This window comes from Ambystoma mexicanum, chromosome 1q (genome assembly GCF_040938575.1).
Source record: "Ambystoma mexicanum isolate Mex_15411 chromosome 1q, UKY_AmexF1_1, whole genome shotgun sequence".
Taxonomy (NCBI): Eukaryota; Metazoa; Chordata; class Amphibia; order Caudata; family Ambystomatidae; genus Ambystoma; species Ambystoma mexicanum.
In genome coordinates, this window is record NC_090922.1 from 639828317 (window position 1) to 639848165 (window position 19849).

The window sequence follows — 19849 nt, forward strand, 5'->3', positions numbered from 1 at the left end:
TAGCATATAAAAAGATAGGTAAAGCAAAGTATTGGTGAGAATCCAGAGTGCAGGATTACGGTGGCGAATAGTGTGTGGTGAAGCAGCAAGGAGGAAAGGAGAGAGGTGGAAGAAGAGCAGAACAGAGAGTGGATTAGAGAAAGAGTAAGGACAGAAGGTGCAAAGGGGTAGTAAGGACGAGGTAGAGCCAACATCAGTAAAGTGAAGAGGACGACAGATGAAATGGAACATTTGGAAGGGGAAGGGGGAACATCAGAAAGCAGGAGATGAGTGTAAGAGAAGGAAATGGAAGTGGTGGAAAGGAGTAATAGGAGGAGACAAAAGAAAAAGCGGAGGAGAGAGCAGCAGCAGTCACATGTTATAAGGGAGAAGACAAGAGAAGATAAAGAGAGGTGGACAGGACAGACTAGACCATGGAGAGAATCAGTGCACAGAAAAGCAAGAGAGTCAAATAGACAGAGAAGGAGGAGGTGGAGTCCAGGGAGAAGGTGAGGGGTAGTAACAAGGAAGAGAAGATGTGAAAACGAGGTCTCTTGGCGAGATGACTGGTCAAGACCCATGCCCTTGGGGAGAATCCTAGGTTGGGGCAGAATGGTATGCAAAGAGTTCTCTAAAAGCCTATCAAGACATTAAGGCCAAGAACTCAAAGGACCTTCATCACTTTGCAAAGGGTCTTAAAGTGTCTGATGCGTAGCCCCATCTAGACGATCCATGGAAACTGGGTGGGTATTCCTTGACGAAGAAATGCAACACCCTGACAACATCTATACAAGGTAGACAGGCATTTCCAACTGCCAAGAAAAGAAGTGCAGGACACTAAAAAAAATAAGACGGTAAGTGGCTTTTTGTTTCCCGCCAGGAATGGAGAAACCCTAGGGAGAGAGGGAAGGTCTGAAGAACAAGGTCCTACTACATTGAGGTTAAATGATGTATGTCCTGTTGATTTTCAGCAAAGTGACCTTAATCAAGCCCAATGCGTTCGTTTTCTGTTTATACAATAAAGAGCATTGATATATAGATCTTGTCTGCAAGTCTTCTGTTGATCCCTCGGCCTATGAAAAATGCGCCAAGGTCTCTACTGGTGGGGTTCCCGGTGTGCACATGTTGTGGGGCTGTTGTATGGCATCATGAGACAGGTCTTCAGTGGTTATCCCCCGTCACCTGTGAGGGGAAGATGAAGCGGGTCACTACATATCACAGCCGCTGTCCATCTGTAGAAAGGCAGCTGGGATGAGAGGTGGATAACGTTAGCTACACCCATGTGTTGTATGTTGAATAACCCAATAGGGCACAGCTCCTGCATTCATCATTCCCCTTGTACCTCAATACCCAAACAGCCTCCAATATGCCTGTCGCATGCCATGATCGAGGGAAATATGCAGAGTAGGCGGAATGCCATTGGTGCGCATCACCCACCACTTACATGTTCATACTGGTGTAACCTTTCTGGTTTTATTGACTATTGCAGTGGTGAGAGTTTTTTGTAGTTGTTGGTGTCTGTGTGTAGTCAAAGGCACCAAGGATCATGAAACACTTTTCAGTTTCATAGAAGCCTTCCTTGGTGGCTCTGATATTCTCTGAGAAGTGGAGAAATGTAACTGACAGTGCCAGATGTGGCTTTGACTTCCCATACTGCTAGTGTCTCCTGCGACTCACTAGTGTGAGCCTGTTGCATAGCAGAGTAGTGCAGTGAGCAATTTCAGATCTGGGGTTCTCTGGATGTGATGCAGTCCTTTAATGTGTGCATGTAGTTTTGTAAGGGAACAGGGTAGAGAGTGGGTTCTAGAAAATGCACACACCAGTGCTGTGCTCTGTATTTATCTGTTGCATAGGGTAGCATCTGTGCAGGGTCACAGGTAAGAAGAGGTAAACTCGCTACCTCTTGTAGACAAAGTGCAGAAAGAGTCCTGGTTACCTTGCAATGAGAAAACGATTGGACGACCCTTTGAAAAAGGATCTGATGCTTGTTGCTGTATTTTCAGAGTGTGTTTTTATTGTTATAGTGTAGATGTTTTGTCTAGAGAGGGTGGTCAGCCGACACGTGTTTCACTCAAGGCGGGTGCAGTAATGGGGAAGGATAATATCCTGTTAAGGTAAGTTTCCGCCAGACGGCACAGAGGTCTGCATAGTTCAGCAATTGTCCATGAGGCTGCTGCCCGGCGCTAGCGAATGCTGCAGTGACTGTGCTGGTTTCCCGACAGCCCTACTGACCTAGTGAAATCACCACTAGGCCGAAGTGGCACATTGGCTCGATTCCAGCCAGCGATAGCATTGAAACGATTCGGGCACATTCGGCAAGCAAACCTGTTTGGCCCAGATGGAGCACAATAGCTGAGAGATCTAACCGAGGCCGCTGAATGAGCTCTAGCCATGGGTCTTCGGTGAAACCTAATGGTGCTGCAGCATAAAAAGTCAGCTAACTGGCACTGCAGAGCTGGCCAGGGAAAGGGGCACTTAAGGACCTGCAACTGAACTCGAACCTGGAGAAAAACCACTAGAAAGGAGCACTTTGACTTTAAACCATGGCCCTAAACCTTACCGAGGGATCACTTGTAAAATAATAAGTCATTTTTCAAATAAAATTATTTTATGATTTATTGGTCCCCGGGAGGGTGAAATACTGGATCTCACAACTGCTATTAAAGTGGGTTGTTAGAAGTAACTACTTAGCAACATGGTTAACGCCTGTTGCAAATTCAATACAAATATGATCCACTTTTTCGAAAGCTCCAAGCATATAAAATAGTATTGTTTTGGTTTGTATTTAGTGTGAAACCGAGTTTCGAGAAGAATGGAGTGATGTGCATGGGTAGGGGGTACATGCAGACATTAGATAGTCGGGAGGATAGCTCAGGAGCAACGTGCGCGCATTGAAAGCACGACATCACGCAGCAGCACAGGTTCGATCCCCGGGTCCTTGCTTCGAAACCCCTGGGTATTAAGCGCGTTATAAATAACATAACATATCATATACGTTTACAATTGTAATTCAAACTGTTCCTAGCTTAAATTGCCACACTTTACTCTGGATTAGGCACTTAGCAGGTGGAGCACAAACCAAAACACCCGCATAAGGAGGACACATTCCAGTGAATACAGACAGTTCTTTTTTATTTAGAAACACTCCTTTAGCAAAGGCCTCGGGGGCTTTGGAGGAACACGATGACCCGCTGCTCAGAATTCACCCTAAACGAGTAGCCTATTTTCGCACATATACAGAGCAACACGTTTGCACAGGCCGAAGTGCCAAGGTTGCTCGATGAAACCCCGCCATCCTCCCTAAAGCGGCGTTTGCATTTAAATGTAAACTGGGGGGCAAGCATGCGAAAGCATGGCGACAATGAGCTTTTTTACATGTCCTGTCAGCGGCTCCAATTGTGCACGAGGCATCAGCAGGTCTAATAAAAAAAAATGCTCAAACTTGGACCTCGGAGAATTACAGCATCTCTACCGAACTCCTTCTGTAAACACGGATTTTGTAATAATCATTACTTGAATGACAGGCTAGTTTGGGTCTCCCTTAAAGGCAGGGTTTTTGACAGAGGGTTACCATGACAACCTTTTATACGCCCACATGTTTAATAGGCGAAATCCAATGCAAAATCACACTCTGAAAAGCTTTACCGTTTCTACACAACGTCATAGCTCGTTGCTGTTTTTCTGGCCACAGCCGAATAGGATGCCGATTACCCCCCCACCCCCCAATCCGGATTGTTTTAGGTATGTTCGCTGGCTGTCGCACTGGACAATTGCACATGCGCACAAGGTGCCGCTGATTTGGTAATTGATGGTTTCAGGAAAGCGCGTGACTTTTGAAGAAATTGTCATGGCTCCATGAGGCCATGCACGATTGTGGCGTTTCCCTAAGCACCATGTGATGATTTCAACGACAATTAAGGACGCGCTTTTCGATGGTGATCACCACTTTTAGATGGTGCACAGAAGCGGTCGATTATTGGTACGGGAAAGGTGCATTTCTTCACATTGATAAAGCTTTTCTGGTGGGTTCTTTAGTGATGGAAGTGACTAGCTGCCTGATATTTGGCAGGTTCACAAACAGATTCATTTCATAATTAAAGTTCATATGGACCTTCTTCAAGAGGTTTACTGGCGTTTTTTCAACATCATCATGGGATTGTTTACAAATAAAATAAACAGAGTACTAGCACACGGCGTGTGCTGTAAATCACTGTCCTATGCTGCCACCAACTGAACCAATTCACTGCCTTCTAATTATGCAAATTAATGTAAAGAGAACAGTCCGAGTTGAGCTCTGCCTCTACTTTATTAAATACAGGGCACTCTCATACCCATTTGCAAGGCACAGCGCTCACTGTTAGTGCGCTACCGGGTGGTTCAATTTAGGATATCTGGCCCCTTGAGCAGCGCAGAGTGTAGGTAGACAGCAGTGTTCTTGACAAACAATGTGCCTTTTGGCTAGTTGGTCGCCTTGAAAAGCATTCGAGAATATTTGGACATTACAGCGCCACATTTAGGTACACATTCATCTATCACTTTCGGGTATAGAAATTGAGCAATTGAAGTCGGAGAACTCGATTTCTGCAGATGTGGAAACTATTTGAATTCTCTGATCCTTGAAAGGAGACCAGCATATTTTCATGCACAGAAATGGACCAGAACCCCACATGAAGGTAAAATATGCATGCAGAGGCGGTAGCAGTAAGTAGCACCCTAGTAAAAATAAAGAAAAAGAAACAGGCCCTAATTTTACGGTGCCCCAGTGCGATAAAGTAGGACATACCGGATTAAGATTGTGGTCGCCGCTTCATGGAAGTGATTTAAAGTGACCATTACGGACATAGATTATGGCTGCAGCTTCAAGTAAGTAATTTACAGTGACCGTTATTGGCATAGATTGTGGGTGCAGCTACATGAAAGTGACTTACAATGGCAATGCTGGCATTTTTGTGGATCCCGGCATTATGAAAATACTATACAATGCTCATGTGTACTTCCTGTGAGCCAGCATGAACTGCATCCTTTCATGTGTTAACCGAGAGAGCCAATTCTAAATTGCATGGCTTTTTACCCAATTATTCCCACAAAGTGTCCCTAAAATGCACCATTAAAGCTCATTATTTAAAAAATGTTCTCAGAAGAGGACACCCCGCCCCCCCTCCGCCCGACATTACCTAGGGCTTCCTACCTATGCTTGCTCACGCTAATTTGTTGGAGATGTTAATGCCCCTCCAGTAAATATTCATTTGCTGCCACTAACTTTGAATTGAATACCCCAAGAGGAGCCACCCACCACTCTCCCAGCACCAAAAGCTGAGTCTGTCACTGGCATGCAAATAAAAATATGACTGGCTGCACACAGTGGAAATGTGTACATTTGGGCAGTAGGGATCAGGCGCCAGCTCCCTTGTTTACATGCTCAGTGCAAGATGTCAGGTTTGGTTAAACAGGGTACTTGCATCTTTCGCCTGATGCCCCTGCAGCCTGATCCTCAAATGCAGTGCTCACTTGTAGTCGACTAGGCCAACCTGGGAGTTTGTGGCAGAGCCCAGGCTTCTTTGAGGACCCTAGCGGTGCCCTCTCAGTATGGCTCCCAGGAGGTCCCCCAACATTTTGTGTTAGGTCACTGTCACTACATCTTGGAATTGATAAAACATTGTATAGAGGGCACCAATAGCATTCTATGCCTTGCACAGTTTCTCTGACTCTTTCAACTAGGCAAATGGTAATGAAAGACTATCCATGCCATTCATGAAAATGTCACCCATTTGTGAATACAGAATTCTGTGCGTGCAAAGGGCCACCCCGCCACTCCTGTTTGTGTTTCTTCGTATGCGTCTTCACAAAGGTGATACAAATATGCACATGACAGATGTGCACAGTCACAACATGTTTGTGAATCGCCTGATTCTTTTCCATGGGAATGAAGCGGATCCACCAGCGCAGTCATTCACTTGCATGAAAACCCTTGATGTTGGGCCCATAGTACTTGAAAGAAGAGTGAAATGTGGTGGAGGAGGAGGAAGTGGACTAGAGTTTGGGACATTGTCAACATTCACACAATAATGTGAGTGAATGTCAGCAAATGTTTGTGACGTCATGAGGATTCACCCCTTGCCGCTGCATTCAAGCCTGTGGTATTCAGAAGCACTTTTGCATTACTGGACCGTCCCGCTATACGCCTGCTCCCCTTTAGCATACTTCCTTGCAAATGAGATTTACAAACCTGTGCAGAGACATTCCACATATTGATCCTTGCATGATTCAATAGCTGCCTGCTCAGAATGAAAACCTTTGACACATGAGCCGGAGATCGGATACTCTTGCCCTATGCAATCCTTTTTTGGCATTTTACATATGCTATGTGCTGTTATGGATGGTTTGATCAGTGCAACAGTTACCACCAGGTGGTTTCCTGGCGCTGAAATCTGAGCAACCACAAGAACCAAGGGGTTCAGCTTTCTTCTGAAGGAATGAGGATCCTAAAAGGCCCGTAGCCGCAGGGGGAGTTCATTCCCAATTTTCATGTTTATGTGGAGAAAGCAAGTCCCCCAACCACATAAAACTGAGCCTGGGCCTCTTCAACAGTTAAGGTGAGAGTCAGACTGTCAGACCTTCGGCGAAGGTGAGAAGGTGGTAATCTCACTTCAAAAGGGGGGGCCTGATTTACAGAGGGCTCTGCTTTCCATGCACAGTGGCCGATTTAGTTGACAAAGAGCAGGGGTTATGTGTTCATGTCACTTCAGGTGGCTTTAATTCCTCAAAAGAGAAATGTTTTTGTTGCATATCTTTACTTCAACTGGAACCACAATTTTGTAATAAAAGACGGTGTTAACTTCATAACCTAATTGTATTTCATTATAAAACCATGTTTCATTACAAAAGTAATTGCTCTCATTTTCATAATAAAAATGTGTGGATACACGTAATATCCAAAGTGGGCAAGTCGGCGTGCCTCCTGTTAGGCGAGGGAGATGCGGGTGGTGAAGGATTTCACTGGGCATAGGTGGCAGGCGTGCAGCCTGTGTAAAGGAGCTGAAGTACTCGAGTGCTACATCTAGGAGGAATCTTTTGCAGCAGTCTAGAAGAGAAGGTGAGGTCGGGATGAATAGGTCACCTGTCGACCAGGTCCTGGCAGGCAGAGGTGGCTGTCCAAGTGATGGTGGCGGAGATCCTGATTTCGCTGTTAAAACAAACCTCAAGGACTTCAGGTCAGGCCTACAGGGTGGCATGGGTGATGCAAAGGTTTGACTACAGAGGATAAAGTAAAGTAGATGAACCTATTCCTGTCCAAGCCAAAAATGTGGCAGCTCAATCAGTTACAGCAACATCAAATGTCACATGACTAAAAGTATGCATTGCAATCCAAAAACTGTTTTGGAACAAAACAGAAACTAAATATCACTATTTTATAAAAATGCTCTATTAACTCCTAGAGGAACTATCTGAAAGTGTTCCAAAACAACAGCAAATTGCCCCAAACGAGTAATATTGGAAAAGAGGTAAACATTGGAAATGGATTAGCTCTTGCCTTATCATTATACATCTGCGGCTACTGATGGACAATTCTTCCTTGAATTCACAATAGACAGGTAAAAAGCATTTGAAGCGGCGAAGCAATACATCTGTACTCCACTCAGGCTGGGCACTGCGGTTTACCTTAATGGAGGAGGATGCGTAGAGCAGGTCTTCAAGAGTGAAGTGGCAGCATTGGTTGAGGTACTCCTGGCAAAACTCCTGGATGAGCTGCAAATTGTACAAGCTGTCTGCCAAGGACATGGTCTCCTTCAAGCAGATGTCTAAGGGTGCACAGGAAACAAAAAAATGCAAAGGGATATAAATGAGAAAGTGGTTTTAGGACTATCCGTTGCTGCAATGATCTTCACCTACCGTCTGAAAACTGAAGAACTTCAAGAGCAACAGCATGAGAAAAGGACCGTATATCTGCCAGCATCCGTCAAATCTGTGAAAACCTAAGATATGTCTCGACTATGGATACAATCCATTCATTAACGTGGACGACTTTACTCTTACATTCTAGCCTATCAGCGCGCCAGAGTATCAAGAAGATTTGATAACATCTTTACAGCATGGACACTGGAAGACTAGTTGGGTACTTTTAGCAGAAACAATTCCAAATTAAAATTCAAATATTCCTCGAAATGTAAAAAAACTTTTTGCGGCCATTAGGAACAAGTTACTTACCTGTAACTGTTGTTCTCCAGCATGGGTCTGGCATGGATTCACATGCTCATGAATATTCCCCATCGTCAGGCTGGGATTCCTCGGTAAAGAAAAAATCTGTATCATTTTCGTTTCTGATCTGTCTTTCTTAGTAGTAACCAATCACTGGCCCCTGGGTCATACTGCCCCCAGCCAATGACTGCCCTCTCTCTAAGCCCCGCCCTTGGCAGCCATCCTCAGATGTGGTAGCACGTAAAGTGGCAGTATGACCAAGTGAAGATCCGCAGAGGTGTAGGAGGGAGGGTTCGCATGTGAATCCATGCCAGACCCATGCTGGAGAACAACAATTACAGGTAAGTAACTTGTTCCTTCTCCAGCATGGGGTCTGGCATGGATTCACATGCTCATGAATATAAGAATAGATAGCAGTACACACATGCACAACCACGGTCGGTGGCAAAGGCTCAATATTAAGCATCACATAAACTCAACATTAAGCAACTCTTACCTCCTCACCAGGCCCACCTTCAGGCGAACAGGTTGCGCAGCACTGCTTGGCCGACTCTGGACTCCTCCCTGGAATCCCGGTCGACGCAGTAGAATATCGTGAAGGTGTGAGTCGACCTCCACATAGCAGCCCTGCAGATGTCCAGCAGGGGCACACCAGACAAGAACGCTGTGGTAGCAGCGGTCGCTCTGGTCGAATGGGCTCTCGGACGGCCGGGCAACGGTCGGTTTGCCAACCAGTGACAGTGAATGATGCAGCCGGAGAGCCATCTGCAAATGGAAGCCTTCGAGAGGGCCTTCCCTTGGTTCACAGGTCCAAAGTTCACAAACAGCTGTGACGTCTTCCGAAAACTCTTTGTGCGGTCCACGTAGAACTTCAGCGCTGTAGCTACATCCAGCGAGTACAAAGTCCTCTCGGCCGGCGACAAAGGCGACAGGAAGAAAACTGGTAACACCAAGGGCTCGCTTAGGTGGAAGTCCGACGGCACCTTGGGAATAAAGGAGAGGTGCGTCCTCAGCACCACCCTTGTCTCGTGAAAAGTCAAGTATGGAGGCTTGCAGGATAGGGCCTGGATCTCTCCCACTCATGCGGAGGTGATGGCCACAAGAAATGCTGTCTTCCACGACAGAAACTTCAACGGTGCCGAATGCAGAGGCTCGAATGGCAGCCCGATGAGCCTGTTCAGCACCACATTGAGCTCCCACGCCAGGGCCGGAGCCTTCACCGGCGGGAACGAATGGAACAGTCCTTTCATAAATTCCTTCACCAGGTGATGAGACCACAGGGATGGCCGTCCCGTAGGTCTGGTGTATCGGGAAATCGCTGCCAGGTGTATCTAGATGGAAGCATGCGCTAGTCCCGCCTTGGCCAGCGACAGTAGGTACGGTAGCACCTGAGGGGCCGTAATCCGTAGAGGGTTCATCTTCTGTGCACGGCACCTGACAGAGAACCTCTTCCACTTGTGTCCGTAGCACTTGAGAGTTGAGGACGCCCTGGCCTTTGCAAGAACCTCCTTGCAGTCTGCCGGGATATCGTACCCTCCAAACTCTAGTGCTGCAAGTTCAGCGACTCCGGGTCGTGATGAAGGATGGCGCCTCCTTCTCTGGAGAGAAGATCTGCATCCGTCGACGGTTTGACTGGTGGGGACGCTGACAAGTCCAGAAGGTCCGGGAACCAGATCTGTCTCGGCCACGCCGGTGCGACGAGGATCATCCTGCACCGGGACCTCGAGATGGTTGATGAGTCGGAGCAACAACGGCAACGGAGGGAACGCATACAGGAACAGGCCGTCCCAGGGGAACGAGAAAGCATCGCCCATGCTCCTCAGCTGGGGAAACCTGCTGGCGAACCTCTGGCACTTGGAGTTCGTCGCCGTCGCGAACAGAGCGATCTGGGGTTTGCCCCATCGCTGGAAGAGTAGATCCACTTGATCCTGGCGTAATTTCCACTCGTGGCACGAGCGCAGCTCCCTGCTGAGGGAGTTGGCGATGGTGTTTTTTATCCCTGCTGGATGAAAAGGCACCAGAAACATCCCTGGCAACGGCCCAATGCCACAGATCCTGGGCTTCCTTGGATAGGGCTGGGGAACTGATTCCTCCCTGCTTCTGGATGTAGAACATCGTGGTGCTATTGTCGGTGAAGATCCTCACCACCTTGTCCTTGAGGGACGGGAGGAATGACCTGAGGGCCCAGAACACTGCTCGGAGCTCCAGTATGTTGATGTGCAGCAGCCTTTCCTCCGGGTGCCAAAGGCCTCTCGCGTTAAGATTTCTGGTGTGCCCTCCCCACCCCTCCAGGGAGGCATCCGGCATCACCGTCACCTGGTATGCTGGGGTCTGAAAGTCTGTTCCCGCCGCGAGATGCGCGGGTGCCCCATCACCGGATTGCTTGGCGAAAGACCTCATTGAGCGAGATCCTGTCCTCGAAGCTGCCCGCCGCTTGCATCCAACGGCCGTCGAGGAACTCCTGTAGGGGACGCATCCGAAGCCTGCACAGGCGCACCAGATAGATGCACGAGGACATAATTCTGAGAAGGGACTTGATGGACCTCGCCCTGGCCACGTCTGTGGCCAGTAGGCGTTCGACGGCAAGTTCCCTTGTCCTTGCTCGGATGAGCCAGTTGTCCAGGTAGGGGTACACGTGAATCCCCTGCAGGCGCAGTTGGGCTGCCACCAGTGCTAGGCACTTGGTGAATCCCCTGGGAGACGACTTCAATCCAAATGGGAGGGCCTTGAACTGGTAGTGCCGTCATTGGACTATGAACCTGAGAAACCTTTGGTGTCCTTTTAGAATGGGGATGTGAAAGTACGCATCCTCCAAGTCCAAAGACGATAGGAAGTCGCCTTCCCCCAGCTGGCCCAGCACGTGCTGGAGGGTGACCATCTGGATCTTCTGTGCCTTGATGTATTTGTTTAGTCGACGCAGCTCCAGGATGGGACACCATCCTCCTGTCTTCTTTCTGACGAGGAAGTATCTTGAGTATACTCCGGAGACTCCTTGGGACGAGCTCGATGGCTACTTTCTTGAGCATCGCCCTTACCTCTAACAGCAGTTGAGGGACGTGGTTTTCCTTCCTGGCCACAGGAGGAATGCGGGGACACTTCTTTAGAAATTCGAGTGTGTGCCTGCGGGCAGGGCATCCAGCACCCATCGGTCGGTGGAGATGGACACCCACGCGCTTATGAACTTTGTCAGCCGGCCTCTAACCGGGTGCTTCGGTGGGGGCCCGACGCAACGGCCGGTTCAATCTTCCTTGGAAGCGGCCTTGCCGCCTTGGCCTCCCTGGCGACGACGGCGAGACCCACCTGACTTGCCTCATCCCCTGTAGGCTTCCTGCAACGAGGAACAGGCCGCCTGACGGTCTGTCGAGGAGCCGCTGCCAAATCCTTTGGAGGCACCTTGCTTGCCTCCGGAGTTCCAAAAGGGCAGCCTTCGTTGCTGCAGAACTCCCAAAGCCCGAGCCGTTTGTGTCGGTCTTGATGGCCTGCAGTGACTCATCCACTGTCTTTCCAAACAGATTGTTCCCGTCAAAGGGCATGTCCAAAATCTTGGCTTGCACGTCTTGGTGGAAATCTGTCACCTTGAGCCACCCCCGCCGTCGAAGGCAAACGCCGTTGCCCAACTGGCGGAAACCGGTGTCGGCAATGTCCGTGGCTACCGTTATGACGTGGTCCGACGCCACCTCACCTTCCTCTAGGATCGCCAAGGCCTCTGCCTTCTTGTAGTCCGGTAGGAAGTCCAAAAGGGGGGCGATCTTGTACCACAACTCCCTGTCGTAGCGGGCCACAATAGCTAGGGCATTGGCCGCCTTAATTGTCATCACTGCCGACGAGATGACTCGTCGTCCCATGGCGTCCAGTTTCGAAAGGGAGGGGAAACCTCACCGTCTGTTAGGGAAGTAGAAGTTGAGGCAGACGCCCCCCCTGCTTTCTTCTTGGCTGCCACCAAGATTACCGAATCCGGAGTCGGTTGTGCCCTAAGGCACAAGGGGGCGGCCTCGGGGACCTGTTACTTCTTCTCGTACTGGTCCCTCTTGGCAGGTGTCGTGAACGACGGGTTCTTCAGAAGAACAAGTCCCTCGTCCCAGATGTCATTCAGCAACGGCACAGCAAGGACTGTCTTCCTTTTGGCCTTGCGCCGTTGGTAGAGGAATCCTTCCTTCTTTTGTTCTTTGGGGCAGAGCTGGAAAAGCTCGTATGCCCTGGCAATCATGGTGTGGAAGGAGCCAATTTCATCGGATGGGGAGGCCCGAGGAGGTGGTGGTGGGAGGTCCGTCCCTTCGTCACCACCGTCGTCATCCGTCCCCATCGTGGCCGTGTCTGTTCCCGTGTCATCCCCAGGGATGGGGGAAGGAGAAGGAGACAACGGCTGAGAAGGCCGTGAGGGCTGAAAGGGTTGGGGTGGATGAACTCTCCTCCTCTTGTTAGGAGGGCTTCCCGACGGGCCCGGTTCCGCTGGGTCGTCCGTTGGGGGTAGGGGCAATCTTGTCCTTATCACCGTGCATAAGGTTTGGATTGCCATCAAAATGGCCACCGACCCGTCTTGTGGCTCGGGTTGCGACGGGCGCGTTGGTTGCTCCTCCTCCACGGGAGCCTCGTCGGTGCCACCGTCACTTTCTGCGTCCCCCTCGTCGGGATTCTTCCCGTGGGTCGGGGCCTCCCCAAACTTCCTGTTGAGGCCCTCCACCAACTCCTCCTCGGAGGCTGTGTCCGTGTCTGTAACGGCCACCGCCCCCCCCTCTTTTTCCACCGGGGTCTTCACGGGGGTCTTCACAATGGGCTGGAAAGAGTATTCCCTCCGCGGTGGCAGGGAAACTCTGGGCCCCGAGGTCGCCTCCACTGGGGTAGCCTCCACAGGCTTTGCCAGGGCCGTCGCGACTTCCTTGGTAGAGGTCTTAGCCGGGTGAATCAAGGCCTTCACCACCTTGGGTGCGCTTGAGGCCTTCACCTTGGGGGGGGGGGGGGGGGGGAGTGTCACCGCCTCGCTCCCCCTCGGCTGGTTCCTTCGAGATCGACCGGGGCCTATCCAGATTCTTAGCCGGGTTCTCGGACTTTCTCTTCCCCGAGCCAGAGCGTTGGCTTGTGGTTGATGGCGCCGGTGAAGGTGCGCCCTGCCTGGTAGCCGAGGAGCCCGACCGTTCGGCGCTCCCGGTGCCCGCAGACTCGCAGTGCTTTGCCTGATGTTGGGCCCCGTCGCCGGAGCACCCTCACAGGACTTAGAAGACCGCGCAGACGACTTCTTCTCACCTGCTGGGCTTTTTCCTTCCAGCCACATTGAAAACAGTACTGAACTTTAAATATACACATTTCCTGGATTTGCAGCCTGGACAAACACCTGAAAAGGATAGTTAATTCTAGATGTTCAAAAATGTGGATGAGGTTAGACTCTTCAGCACACAATACTGTTAAAAACCGTATTGATTTATTTACTTATGGTGTAAATAATTCTAATTGAAAGGAGTTATGTTTTCTGGGGGGCATGGGAAGTAAAAGTGGCAACTATTAGCCTGTAAACCAAAAGTGATCTCATCTATTCGGCCACTGCCCAGTGTGCACAGGAGGTCAGCGATATGCAAAAGATAGTCCAGCACATTGAATCATTTTAAACACGATGAAGTGGCATAATACAGCTCCCACATCTCGCATTAGGGAATTCTCCCTCATGGAGAGGCCACACACTTATGCCTCTTGCAGGGTGGGTTTAACTTCCCCTTACCCTTTCTTCCATTGTGGTTCCCGACACTCACCTTTTGTACACAGCCAATCCTAGGCTCTGTAACCTCTGACAGTTGGCTAGGTAGTCACAGATAATGACCTGGATTTTGGGAGGGGGAGAGAGAGGATGCCTAAAAAGTGCTACTTAACAATTCTAACCACCACACTTGAAGGGATTCCTGAGCACATCTCAGGACCATCACACAACCATGCAGCCACTAATTATAATACTTCCATCTAAGGTTCTTCGAACTGCCATTACTGGAAAATGTTTCTTACCATGGGATGTTTAATGTTCCCTCTTTCTAGATCAGCATTTCGGATCGTCCACTGCACACTATTACACAGGCACACCCACTAATACAAGCACACTCCCACTACCCCATCTCCTTCCTATCAACGCTTCTTTTTGTTCTGTGTGTCCCTTTGTTATTCTCATGTTTCCCTTAGCACATAGACTACAGTCTGGTTAATCTGGGCAGGGACACCACACACCATTTTCTCAGACAAGCTACCAGAATTTTAAGACCATGAAGGTGGTGATTGGCGCAGTATAAAAATCTTTATAACCTAATACCAATATCGCACTAAGTCTTTTTTAAGGCTTAAAAAGGGATTGTCCACCAACATGCAGCTATGCTAGTATTCACTAAGAGGAGCCTTGGAGTGTAGCGTGATGCTATGTTATAAGGAAGCATAGCTGCCAGGCAGCTCTAGGTCATGTAACACTTCCGAGCCAGTCCTGGTAATACCTCCTTTCTCATTTTCTCTCTTGAGATTACGTGGGATAACCCTTAAATGTTTTACCCCTGGTGAAAATCTCATACCCAAACAGGGATTGAAACATGTAGGGCTACATTCTGTTGAAGTTATGGACATGGAATTTATTGAGTTATAATGTCACATGTACATTTTGCCAGAAATGTATGACCTGTATAAAACATTGTTTTATGTTTTATACATATATTTTTTAATGTCACATACGTTCTATATAGGGTGATTTGATCTTTTGGTAAAAAGATTGAATAAATATCAATTCAGATCGTCTGGAGGTCTTCTAGATTCTCTCTATGTGACATGCGAATTTTGTATCACGTGAAATGTATGAGGTTGACACTAACAGGCTGACACACAATAGGGCACACTCTAGTTCCAATCATTTGCAAAAGGAGCCTGGTCAGAACTGCACCCCCCTTATGCATATCATCTGGAGCGACCACCTCATAATACCCTTTGTGATCCACCCGTCAACCCGAATACTGACTAACCCTCCAAAAACACCTCCAATTCAGAAAAGAAACTAGAAATCCATAAACATTGCAGAACTAAACACGAGACCGCAATCCACCAAACCATCAATCATCATCTTGGACTCATCCTACATCAAAGAATGAACTGAGACAATCCAAAAATGCATCACAAAAACACTAGAAGACGTTGCACCAGAAAAAACATTCACCTCCCCCTAAATAAAACAATGGCAAGATGGTTAACATCCCACCTCAGAGCCCTGAAGAAAACTAACTCGAAACTGGAAAAAAAATAGAGGAAAAACTATGATCAACAGAAAACAAATCGCATACTAAAGACATATACAAATGTACAAAGTCCAAATACTCAAAAGGAAAAAGAAATATATTAAAGCTAACATACCACAAACACAAGCAACACCCAGAAAGAGATGTTCAATATCATCAACAAGCTAAGAAACCCAACTTCATGCAAAACACCCACACACTCACATACTCACAAAAACATTGTGAGGACCTTGCTGGCCACTTCATAAACAAAATCACAAGAAATCCAGCATGTCATCAAGATCATGCCCAAAAACACCACCAACTCCCCTAACAGCCAATGCCGGCACAAACTACAAGACTAAACACCTATTACCAATTCTACAGAAAAATTCAAGAGCCTAGTGAACAAAAGCATCAGAGCTGGTCCTCCAGCAGATCCTTGGCCACCACACATGTACAAGACCATTCGCACTGAAAAAACACCTGTAGAATACTTCCGCAACCTCTTCAACTAGCAACAGGAAAATGTGCCACAAGACTTCAAATCGGCACACACAAGCCATCCCTTAAACAACCCATCGGGAAACACAGAAAGACCTAACCAACTTTCGACCAATTTCAAGCATCCTGTTCTAGGGAGGCAAAACTCATAGAAAGCTACGTTTACGATCACATGCTGCAACATGTAGAAAACAATCAGATAATAGACCAGGCACTGTGATGTGGTGGAGTAAGGAGCCGGACAAAGAGGTGGCATGTTTCAACAAAGTTTTATTTAAGAAACAAAAAAAATAACCTACCTCGCCCTATCTCTAAATGATTATCCCTACCTAAATAATTGTCAACTCTGATGCTCATTATCAGGATGTTTGTCCCAAAATAAAAGTCTGGCCTCTGTCCAAAAACCTACTCTAAGCCTACCACAAATATATACAAGGGTTCAACATCTAAACAAAAATGGTACCAGGAGAAAGACTCCTGGTGAACTGGCTCAATCTTGATCTCTTTTCCAACAATCCTTTTCACTAGCGTCTGATTCAACAAAGAGAGTATGGTCAGGAGAATGACAGCCTTTCTCCTGACCACCTGTAGAGCCTGGAGGGCTGTCTTGTGATAGACTTTGGCAATAGTCCTCAAAAGTCTCGTCACTTCTTCCCAAGGGCTTCTGAAAGCATGCTTTGCAGTTCCAGCACTTCCTCCCTGTCTTATGATGCTATGGTCTTGTCTGTGATGAGGGAGATTATTCCCGAGGTCTTGGTTCTCTGGATATAACTACTGCAACCAGGGAGATTACTCCTGATGTTCTCTTGATTCTTGGTTCTCTGGGTATCATTACTGTGACAAGGGAGATTACTCCAGAGGCTCTCTTGACTCTTGATCTGCCCCAAATTCCTACTGGGTCTCCCGCTGCTCCTGTTACCTGTAGAGTTGGTAAACTGAATCAGCGTTTCTTCCTGGGGTGATTGGCTGTTGCTTCAGCGCTCCCTACTTCCTTCACTCCACTCCCCGCTTTGTTCTGAGACTCTGCGGGGACTTGGGCCGCACGGCTCTGGGGCAGTTGCAGGACCACACAGTCCACCTCCCTGAGGTCACACCACCACTGGCTTCTTTTCCACTCTTTTTTTTATAACACATTTCATTTCATTTTGTGCGATAATACAAAAACATACAAAACATAACCATATAAATTTGCATACAAAAGGCAGAGTTGTACAATCTGATATGATCTGAATATAAGCGGACGTGGAGACACAGTTGTTGTGAGAAATAGGTGCAAACAGGTCAGCAAATGGCCGTTTACGTATTAGTCCTTCTCAAGCAGCCTCAAAAAGTGACATCATCGATCGTGGCCTTGGCAGAATTGCGCAACAAAGCTTGTTGTCCATTCTGGATCTGAGTTATAATGTCTGTTCCCATTTACCCCAGATTCTATCTGCTTTGCCCGGACAGCCTCTAGCTTGATAGACTCGGCGTTCCATTAGGATGATGGCGTCCACATCTGACATCCATTGGTCATATTTCGGGGTAACTTCTGAGCCCCACAATTGCGCAATGTTCCTTTTGGCAATTCTTGTTGCTGACGATAGAAGAAGCTTTTCAAAGCGAGACATGTCTACTGCATCTTCAATACCCAAAAGGAGGAGTTTAGGATCTGTTGGGATCGGACGGCACATTACTTTAGTAAGTCTTTCGCTACACTTATGCCAGAAGTGTTGTATACATGTATATTGCCAGAGGATATGATAGAAGGTCCCTTTTTCCTGTTTGCAATGTAGGCATTTGGGGTCGGTCGTTTTGCCCCAGTTATACAAAGCCACTCGAGGATAATATATCCTATGAAAAATCTTCAATTGAACAAATCTGATTCTTGCGGAGATGGCAGAGTCTCTAGGATACATCAGGGTCGAGATCCAGTCTTCAGGTAATATTGGGCCCACATCGCATTCCCATTTCATCTTCAGGTTCAGCAGCCCTTTTCTGGCAAATAAGGAGATAGCGTTGTACATAGTAGATGTGACCTTGTTGTGCACACGGTCTATGACTATATTCCTTTCCATAGGCGTACATTCGGGCATGTCCGCCATTTGGGCCCTATGTATGGTGAGGGCATGTTGTAGTTGTCCATAGTGGAAGTGTTCAGTGTCCGGGAGACCATATGTTGCAACTAGCTCCGGGAACTGTATCAACTGATCGTTCACGAATACCTGCTGAATGGTCAGTATGCCGGCTGTTACCCAGTTTGGCCATTTCGGGAGATTGCGGAGGCTCGAGAGGTGAGCATTGTTCCAGATGGGTTGGACTGGGGTAATTTTGTTGTCCCATCCTAAGTGTTTGTGTACTTCCTTCCAACCCAGGGCTTTATACGCCACTATTGTGCGTTCAGGAGGGCGAGTCTGTTTACAGTAAAGGCTTTCAATCGGGGACATGCCGTGTCGTGCAGCTAATTCAGCTTTTATATGGGGAATGGACGGGTCTCCGTGCAATATATCATTGACTGTCGCCATCTGTGTCGCCCAGTAGTAGATCTGGATGTTTGGAAGTCCTATTCCCCCCCTCCCAGACTGAGCGTAGGAGAGTTTTGAGGGCAATCCTCGGGTGTTTCCCACCCCAAAGGAGATTACGTGTTGTTCCATCTATTCTACGGAACCCTTCGGTGGGGACATGGAGAGGGGCGTTTTGAAGGATGTATAAGAACCGGGGTAGGGCCAGCATCTTAAATAGCGCCGCCCTGCCTAGCAGTGTCAGTGGCAGTGCCTGCCAGTGGGCTGCATCTTGATCGTATCTCTTAACTAGTGGATGTAGGTTTTGTTTTACATAGCTATCCAGCCCATTGGTGATTAGAATGCCTAGGAAGCGGAACTGAGTGTTTTCTACTTGATATGGGAAGCCTGATGCTGGTATGCAGTCTACCCCTTTTACCGGAAACAGCACCGATTTGGACCAGTTTTCTCTGAGTCCACTGAAGATTCCATAGTTAGTCAGTGGTTGCGTGACCACGGGGCAGGAGGACGCTGGGTCGCCCAGATATACTAAGAGGTCATCCACATAGAGGGATATCCTATCTTCCCAGTTCGGCCCCCATCTGAAGCAAGTCCACGTGGTGGTGTCCCGCAGAAGGACTGCCAGTGGTTCCATTATCAGTGCAAACACCATTGCCGAGAGCGGGCAACCTTGTCTGGTTCCTTTCCCTAATCGGATATTACGTGAGGGCCACCCATTTACTCTGACCTCCGCCGTTGGATTGTTGTAGAGGAGTTGCACCCATTTTATGACTGGTTCCCCAAATTGCATCTTGCACATTATTGCCCATAAGGCCTCCCAGTAAACTGAATAGATTGTTTTTTCGAAATCTATGGCCAGCAATGCAAGTGATTGTTGCAAAGCAGGTGCTCTCTCCAGTGCCAGGTGCAGCCTGCGAATGTTCATTCTCGTGGACCTTTGAGGCATGAAGCAGCATTGGTCAGGATGGATCAGTGACGTAATGACCAATTGCAGCCTGTTGGCTAGTATTTTGGCTTCACTGTTGATTAGGGATATGGGTTGGTAGGAGGTGCATTCCTCCGGGGGTTTGCCCTTTTTGGGGATCACTACGATGGTGGCTTTACAGAGGTCTGGTGGGAGTTCGCCCTTGGCCAGGGAGTGTTCGAACATGTTGAGCAAGTGCGTGGGTATATCTAGATGGTTCAGCTTTTTCCAGATGTCAAGTGGGAACCCATTGGGACCTGGGGTCTTGCCTGTTTGGAGTTGAGCAATGGCTGTTGATATTTCGTCAGCCGTAATTTTGTTGTCTAGAGTGGTAGCTTGTTCTGTGATAAGTGTTGGGATGTCAATGTCATTCAGTATGGTGCTGACTGCAGCGTTGGTGGGGGGGTTTGTAAAGGTCCTCGTAGAATTCTGCAAAGCGCTCTGCAATCTCAGCATCGGAGTAGACAAGATCTGTATTC

At 48.1% G+C, this 19849-nt stretch overlaps 1 protein-coding gene across 4 annotated transcripts in view; it reads right to left on the minus strand.

The window, feature by feature from the left end:
* Positions 1–19849, minus strand: part of CAMSAP2 (calmodulin regulated spectrin associated protein family member 2) — an 820267-nt gene that overhangs the window by 252127 nt on the left and 548291 nt on the right. For all 4 annotated transcript variants that reach the window (XM_069641228.1, XM_069641227.1, XM_069641226.1 and 1 more), the window contains one exon: positions 7639–7778. In XM_069641228.1, coding sequence (XP_069497329.1) covers positions 7639–7778 — 140 coding nt within the window. The remainder of the gene's footprint in view (positions 1–7638; positions 7779–19849) is intronic.